Genomic DNA, 7952 nt, shown 5'->3' on the forward strand with positions numbered 1-7952 from the left:
TAACAACTTTATACTAAATAATAAAAAAGTTTAAGCTCATATGGGCAATGTGCAATATGCGCTATATAAATATAACATTATTATTATTATTATTATTATTTGAGTATAGGCATAACCAGGCCTATGAGACCTGGACCATGGAGATATTATATTTTACTATAAAATCGATGAAATACAGTAGGCCTTTAATAAACCTTTAAAATCCCTAAAATTAATTATCATAGTTCGAGGCCCCTTGACCACTTTCGAAAGTGTTTAGCGACGCCATACCATGCCCAAATTTTTTTTCCCGTTGGGGACATCAGCCCCCCCTCCCTCACCCCCGATGGGGGACCTTTGACCCCCGCCGTGGAAATCCTGGCGTCACCACTGAACAACAGAGTCATTTGGGATGTCTTTGGGTACTGTAATTTCAATTCATTTGTGTTTTGCAATCAAAAGTCAAAAGTTGAGGGAGACAAAACATAAACAAAACAAAAGGATAGGAAGTGAGTTTCCGCTGGTCTTTTTAATCAAGGCCAATGATCTCTTATAAATAAGAATCAAATTCTTCATCTAAAATTCCGACAGGAAGATAATCATGTGTTCAATAGTGACACACTGACGTGTCCAAAGAACTAGCTATAATATAGTAACCTTATTTTAGCCAGGCCTACATAATAAAAAGGCAAGGCCCAAAAAGGCAAGCTCTCCGTCCAAAGCAAGCACGACTCAGCGGACCGTACCCGAGAAGACAGGCATGCTTCGATATTTTCGTCTGGGCTTAGGCCTGCAAACCCTTTACCTGTCACTTCTTTTTATATGCTTTTTTGTTGTAGGTAGGTTGTTGTTTTTTTGCGGAATTAACAGTACAGTAGAATAATACATTTTGCTGAACATAATAGTCAATGATGGACTCTGATGTTAATCTATGTCTAGACTATGTGTAAGTTTTCTGGGTGTTGATGCAGATGTCTTTTAAACTATAAATGTACTGTATACAGCTCAGTATAATGTCTTGATTGAATGTCATCCCAAAGAGTATAAATAGAACAAGAGAGCAAAGTTCCGTTCGTAAAAACGTCACGCCTGTGTAGGACGCCCACTAACGGTTGTATATTCTTTTTATTACCCATTGCAGCGCTGCGCAGCGCGGTAGAAGTACGCCCGCTATAAACTCAGTAAGCAGAAAACAAAAGTACAGTATCTTGTGGAGAACAGATAAACAGACAAACCGACCGTGCGCGATGGAGTACTGGGTAATAAAACACATACAAGCGTTCGTTGGCGTCCTACACTAGCTGCGTAAGGGCGTATCGTTTTTTTACGCTCTCAATGAGCGTTGTTGGCTCTCTTGTTCTATTTATACTCTTTGGTCATCCTCACTGCTCTGTTTCCATGGTGAGACTCTCCGCATACACACCAAGTGACCATGCATGTAGGTCTAGCTCACATATAGAAAAATGGATGATCATTATGCTGCGTTCGCATCAAGGCTGATTCTGGTCCTGAATCCAAAGAGAAAATCGTGAAAAATGGGTTCAGTGGTAAAGAATATGACCGTTCACATCAAAATCATACGATTTTAAATTCCAGATCTGGACCGATGGATCTGAGAGCCAACCAATCAGCAAGAAGCTTGGTTGCTTCAAACCAATCGAACGCATACGTACTTAACCCGAACTACCATGTTCCGTGCGTAATGTGAACGGCCGACATGATATTTTCTGTTAGTATTGACACTTGTGAAATATAATATTTCATAGGAATTATTTCAAATCTGTTAAATGATTATGACCGAGATTTTGACAATTAACAAACATATCTCAGGCCTACTCGATCGATCACAGTGTGCGAGATGCGAAGTACAAAAACCAATTTAATTAGAGAGGGCGCACTTTATTGACTATATAAAGTATACATAAAAGCGAGAGCATTCTAGTGGATGAGATTTACCTCTGAATTTGCCTAGTAACGAAGAATTTGTCAAGAAAATGATCTATGAGAAATACAGTTAAACTTGCCTATGTTGAGTAATTTCTAAGTCGATCTAATTTTACATGCCAAATTGTTGTGTTTTCAATTAATTAACAATCTATAAGTCGAATTTTATCTGAGTCGAACAATATTTCAATGGCATTTTGGATTCAAGTTAGGCAAGTTCAACTGTAGTCTGTGTTTCTCATTTTTTTAAATCTTTTGCGTAAAACTAAAATTTATGCCAATATTTTTCTATTGTTTATTTTTTCTAAAAAACAATCTTTTTAGTGAAATTTTGCTGGGAATGGGGCTTTAACAATAGAGATTAATTTCTCAATTCTCTCTCCATGCATTGCTTTCTATTAAATCTACAATTTTTAACATAAATGAGTGTTTTTCCAGTTTCAGAAACATCAAAATCTGAAAAACCGAATGTGCTTTTCATCGTCATAGATGACCTCCGTCCTGCTCTCGGCTGCTTTGATGACAGAATTTTGACTCCAAATATTGATCAGCTTGCCCAACAGTCGGTGATATTCACTCAAGCCTATGTCCAGGTTGTTGAAATGAAAACTGCTTGGAATTTGCATAAATAATTAATATAATGTGTCAAGCAATGTGAATGTAACAGCCATTGTCAATTTTGATTCTTTTAAGCCAGGCTCTAAAAAAGAAGTTGTTGTTTTCCATGTGTTTTTACAGTTGATTTTTGTTTGATGAAAAACTTGGGAACAGACCGCCTTTGTGGTGGATGATGAGAGTTTATAGTACAGGGTTACCAGGTAGCACAGACAGGAAGGGACCCCTAGGGGCAAAGTACGTCATTGATCTAGCTACCAGTCCACATATCAAGCACCTTTGATCATTCAATTTGGAATTGCTGCTTTATAAATATTTGGCATTTATATTATTACTATTAATGCAGTTCCAATTTAGTGTGTAAGTAAGAGTAGGCTATATTCTGGCAAAAAAATTAAAAGCTACTGTAAATCTATATTATGCAATTACTGTTTCATTTGTATTTCAGCAAGCTGTATGTGCCCCAAGTCGCATCTCGTTTTTGACAAGCAGACGGCCAGACACAACTAAACTGTACAACTTTAAATCCTACTGGCGAACATTTGCAGGCAACTACACAACTTTACCGCAGCATTTCAAAGAGAATGGATATTTCGCAGCTAGTGTTGGAAAAGTTATGCATCCAGGTAATGGATGTTGGGCTGAAGTATGAAAAAAGGTCATTGCACTCTGGGTCACTGGTATGCATAAGTAAAGGGTCTAGTATCCCGCTATCCCTATGATAATAATCAAATGATTTTACCCCGATTCCACAGTAAAGATGTTTCTGTTTTACTGACTTGTAATAGGATAACCTCTTGCTTTCTAGCATGGACGCATACCGTAATGCAGATGTGACCGACATAATTTTAAGTACTGTAACATGTTAATCAGTACATTATTTTTTTCCCCTCATAGGTAAAGCGTCAGGGGGAAATGATGATTACCCGTATAGTTGGTCAATCCCTGCTTATCACCCACCGACACAACTGAACAAAACATCTAAGGTTAGTAAGAGCAAATCTATAACAAAGCTCGTTCAACCGGCTGGGCACATTGAATTAGAGTTTAGGGAGGGGTTTGCGCAGTGTTTTTATGGTTGAGGCTTCATTGAGGTCAGGAGTTCAAATGTGTGAATTATCTGTTTGTCTACAGATAGGAATATATATATTTTTTTTTTTTAATGCATAAGTTCTGTTAAATTATATTCCTCCCTAGGTTTGTGAGAATCCAGATGGGACCCTCCATGAAAATTTGATCTGTCCTGTTGATGTTGCAAAGATGCCCGGCAAATCGCTACCGGATATACAGAGCACGGACCATGCAATCGAAATCATCAAGAACATTTCTAAACTGACAAAAACTAGCAAAAACTTTACACAACCGTTCTTTTTAGCCGTCGGCTACCGTAAGCCACACGTACCATTTAAGTATCCAAAGGAATATAAGGAACTGTACCCACTGGATTCCATCTGGATGCCACCCAATAACTTCTTCCCTCCGGATCTTCCAACAGTAGCGTGGGAACCATATCAGATGATGAGGACAAGAGAGGATGTCAAGAGTTGGAATATCAGTTATCCTTTTGGACCAGTACCATTAAAATACCAGGTAATATCTTCACTCTGCTACAGTGGAGATTGGCACCATATTTAGAGTCTTGAAATGGGTCTAATGGGGGTGGGAATGTGAAGTGGGGGATCGATTAAGTAAGTGGCGCTGGCTCGCAAAATAAGGTGATGTTTATCTACTTAAAAGCATATTTTTTTTGCTTAAACACTTTTAAGGGGTGGGTACGACTGGGGATTCAAGGTTTTTTTTTTGGAGGGAAAGTGGGGGGGGGCATCATAGCCTTTAAATCCTAGGGTACTAGGTTCAGTTCCTGTAATACAACTCTACTCCCAAAGCCCTATATAGCCTTATAATGCAGCATACGAAGCACCTATGTCATATGCAATTGTTACCTACAACCTGGGCAGTGACGTTTTCATTGCAGTCACTTAAAAAGTTCCTTAAGCTCTGTTCAGACTATCAAATTATTATGTGACAAAAACATGTGACATGCCTAAATATGGTCATGATGACATCACATAATGACCATTTAAGGACATAAAACAGATTTTTTGTCAAATAAAATATGATGGTCAGGCAATAATTTGCCCATTTTTTTTAATGATGAATTCAATTTTTTAAAATAAAATTGCACTAAATTGATTAAGTTCACATTAGTTGGTCCTGGTCCTTTCTTAACGTTCTCTTGGATCTGTCTATACTTTGTTTAGCGAACCTGCCGACTGCAAATATTGATGATTACGAATAAAAACAAAAATTGAAATTTTAGAAAAAAAAATTAGTTAAAAAAAATTTTTTTTTACACCCTCTGCTTCCTTGAAATCTGCAAAGATAAGATATTTATATTTCTTCCTAATTATATAAATTTGAAACATTTAACCATCCCATTTTACATTCCTTCAATATTTTTATTTTCTCCTCCATCTGGATGTTATTGGCAAAACTATTTGCTAAATAAGAAAACAAAATTATATTTTTATTTTGCCGCCCTCCGATGATCTTTAAAGAAGTAAGTGCGCTAAACAAGGAATAAAAGAAGTCTCGCCTTATAAAGCTTTAAAATGATGGATCATTTACTGGAATTGAGTTATACTATTGCCAAAGTTATGAATACAAGTATTATGGCTTCTGAGTACTAAAGTGTACAATACTGCCACATTCTTATTCTAATTACAGCAATTCTGTAATAATGCATGAAGGGCGCCCTCTTGCTAAATTGGAAACTTTTGAACCTTGACCGCTCTGACCATAGCGCATGTAGGGCGACTTTACAACACACGTAACAATTAGAAGTGTCCGATTAACAATGCGCCCTTTCTTTAGAACATAAGGAACAAATTAACGTACTCATTAACGAACTTTGCCATAACGCGAACACCCTATTTCAGATCCATGGCAACGACTAGGGCACCCTCTCCCAAAACTGATTACTTTTCTGTGCCAAATCGATGCTTCTATTTGTTACGCGTAAAATCGCAGAGAACGCCATCTTGTGTTTATAAGATCTTTGATTACAGTTACTCAGTTTAACATTTAGCTGCGGTTTTGAGATGTCATTTCTCGTATAAATAATGAAACAATATACTGTAGTAAGACCAACCTTCCCCTTTTAGGTGGTGTGAAGTGTTGTTTTGAATGGATTTGACAATTGCTTTGTTTTTTTGTAGTAGACTTTCAATTAAACGCTTGCTTGTTTATGCATCTGATCCGGCAGAATTATTTTGCTGCAACTTCCTACATGGATTACGAAGTTGGTAGTCTTTTATCTGAATTGGAAAAGGCTGGTTTCGCTGATAATACTATCATATCATTTAAAGGAGATCATGGTAATGCTATGTTTTATTTGAAGGGGGAGGGGGAGAGGTAACCTAAAGGGTTGGAAGTATGCTGTGAATATTAAAATGAAAGAGGGACCTGGGAAATGTTGAAAACACTGAGCCCTCTGTGGCACAATTGAGTGCAGACTTGAAGAGTTAAACAACGTGCAAACAAACTAAAGAAACTTGCCTGAGAAATGGACTAACTTTAGAGAATGCAGATGATATTAGTATTACAGATTTATATTTAATGGTAACTATTCTTTATATTTGATTCGTTTAATAAGCATTATTTCATTCTTAAGTATGCATACCCTATCCAAGCTATTTATCTTGGGGTACACCCTAGTAACCCAGATACTCCACCCTAATAATAGATAATGATATCATTTAAACCTAATACATTTGTATTGTATAGAACCTTAACTGACAATGCCAGTGGCAGATTCCCCACCCCTTATATTTCAAAATTATAAAAAAATTGAAGGAAAAAATGAAATTATATTCAATTTTAAATGTAAGGGTGCCATATCCAGCCACCTACAGGTGCCATAATCATACATTTTGTGTGTTTGTAAGATGGGCATGTATTCCTTGCCTATTAGTGTGCTATGCTACTTTTTTTTCAATTTTTGCAGATTTGAAACCCAGAACTATGAAACTGAATGATAATCATGTATTGAAAAGTTGTAAATTTAAATATTTTGGATTTTTTTCTCTACAGAGTTATCAAAAATAGTCATCTGAGTTGTATGCTCTGATAAACTATGGAGAACTATGCAAGAAGATTAAAACAGGAATGAATGAGTTAGTAAATAATGGGTAAGTAGATAAAGTTTTATTTGTGGATCAACAAAAATTTATGGTTTAAATCCCTTGCTGTGCATTTCGCTTGTGTCCTTGAGCAAGGCACTTTATCTCTATTACTCATAAATAACAAATGACAAAAAAATAACAAATAACAACATGCTATACAGGAATTGTAAAGCTTGGATTGCTTGGAAAAATAATAGTAAAATGAAGAGAATGCAGGCCTGGGTTCACTCAAATTGTTAAAAATCATTAGCCAAAACTTGCTGACCGGATCCTGAGATGTACAAGGGGGAGGGGGAGGTGATCGAGACAACACTACTCTAGGGGGGTCCTACAATATTTTTCTCTCCCAAAAATGCCTAAAATAAACCTCTGAGGCATTTTTTGGGAATCAATTATTTGGGGGGGGGTGGGGTTTCCCCACTCCTGCCTCGATGAGGGTACCAGAAAAAAATCTATTGTAGGTTCAGGGAGGTGGGAGGTAGGAGAGAGTTAGGGTTATTATTTGATAGGAAAATTAAAATTTTTAGCACACCAATAAATGATGTACTTCGAAAGTTTGCTGAATATGTACGCCTGTCATCACAAAAGTTGAAAAAATTATGTATGCCTAGGCCTATACAGTATTTTATTTTTAGTTTTGAATGATATCGGGGTGGGAAGCTAGTGGTAGTTTTACTAGACTACAGTGTATTCAAAATTGGCTTGGGGCCCTACTAAAATGCTAGGCTAGCCTTGCTTGCGAAATTATTCTCTCTACAACACAAATACGACCCTCACGGTGCATTATTAAATTATTTCACACGTATTTTACGTATTTGATGATAACACAAAATCACTGATTAATAGGCCTAGGCCTACTGCAGGGGTTTATTTAAGAATTTGAGTAGCAGGAGAAATTTGAAAGTAACAGGAGAGTAAATTGAAATAGGCCGGGGGTATAGGGGGGCCGCCTAGGCCCCCATCGCGGTCCAGGGGCAGAGCCCTATCGGGGGTCAAGGGGGCGGAAGCGCCATTGCGCTCCAGGGTTTTAGAGTCTTTTAAGCCCATTTGATGGCATTTCTCTACATCATTTTTTTTTAAACAGTTTTTCAGAATCAATTATTGAGCTCTAAAAAAGTTGATATTTTTACATATTCTTCATACATAGGCCTACCTAGCCTAAATAGATACTGTAAACCAGAAACTTTCGCGAATTGATAATTTCGGCCGTTTTCGCGACATTAAACTTTC

The 7952-nt window shown here is 37.1% G+C and overlaps 1 protein-coding gene across 2 annotated transcripts; it reads left to right on the plus strand.

The window, feature by feature from the left end:
- Positions 1 to 364: 364 nt before the first annotated feature.
- Positions 365 to 6473, plus strand: LOC117122603 (iduronate 2-sulfatase-like). Of its 2 annotated transcripts, none has more exons than XM_033268240.1 (6): positions 365 to 488; positions 2362 to 2516; positions 2987 to 3164; positions 3436 to 3524; positions 3736 to 4128; positions 5789 to 6473. In XM_033268240.1, exons 1-6 carry the CDS (start codon positions 392 to 394, stop codon positions 5954 to 5956), a joined length of 1080 nt encoding a protein of 359 aa, XP_033124131.1. In that variant the 5' UTR covers positions 365 to 391; the 3' UTR covers positions 5957 to 6473. The 2 variants fall into 2 exon arrangements, with proteins under 2 accessions (XP_033124131.1, XP_033124132.1); XM_033268241.1 differs by having other exon boundaries at positions 399 to 818; positions 5789 to 6472.
- The last annotated feature ends 1479 nt before the right edge of the window (positions 6474 to 7952 follow it).

Source organism: Anneissia japonica, unplaced genomic scaffold (genome assembly GCF_011630105.1).
Source record: "Anneissia japonica isolate Jap-2015-1 unplaced genomic scaffold, ASM1163010v1 scaffold288130_len101125_cov175, whole genome shotgun sequence".
Lineage (NCBI taxonomy): Eukaryota > Metazoa > Echinodermata > Crinoidea > Comatulida > Comatulidae > Anneissia > Anneissia japonica.

Coding starts and splice junctions, on each gene's coding strand:
- LOC117122603 (XM_033268240.1), top strand. CDS start 392: ATGTCTTTGGGTACTGTAATTTCAATTCATTTGTGTTTTGCAATCAAA. Junction 3,165..3,435: donor TGGAAAAGTTATGCATCCAG/GTAATGGATGTT, acceptor TTCCCCTCATAG/GTAAAGCGTCAGGGGGAAAT. Junction 4,129..5,788: donor CAGTACCATTAAAATACCAG/GTAATATCTTCA, acceptor TGCTTGTTTATG/CATCTGATCCGGCAGAATTA.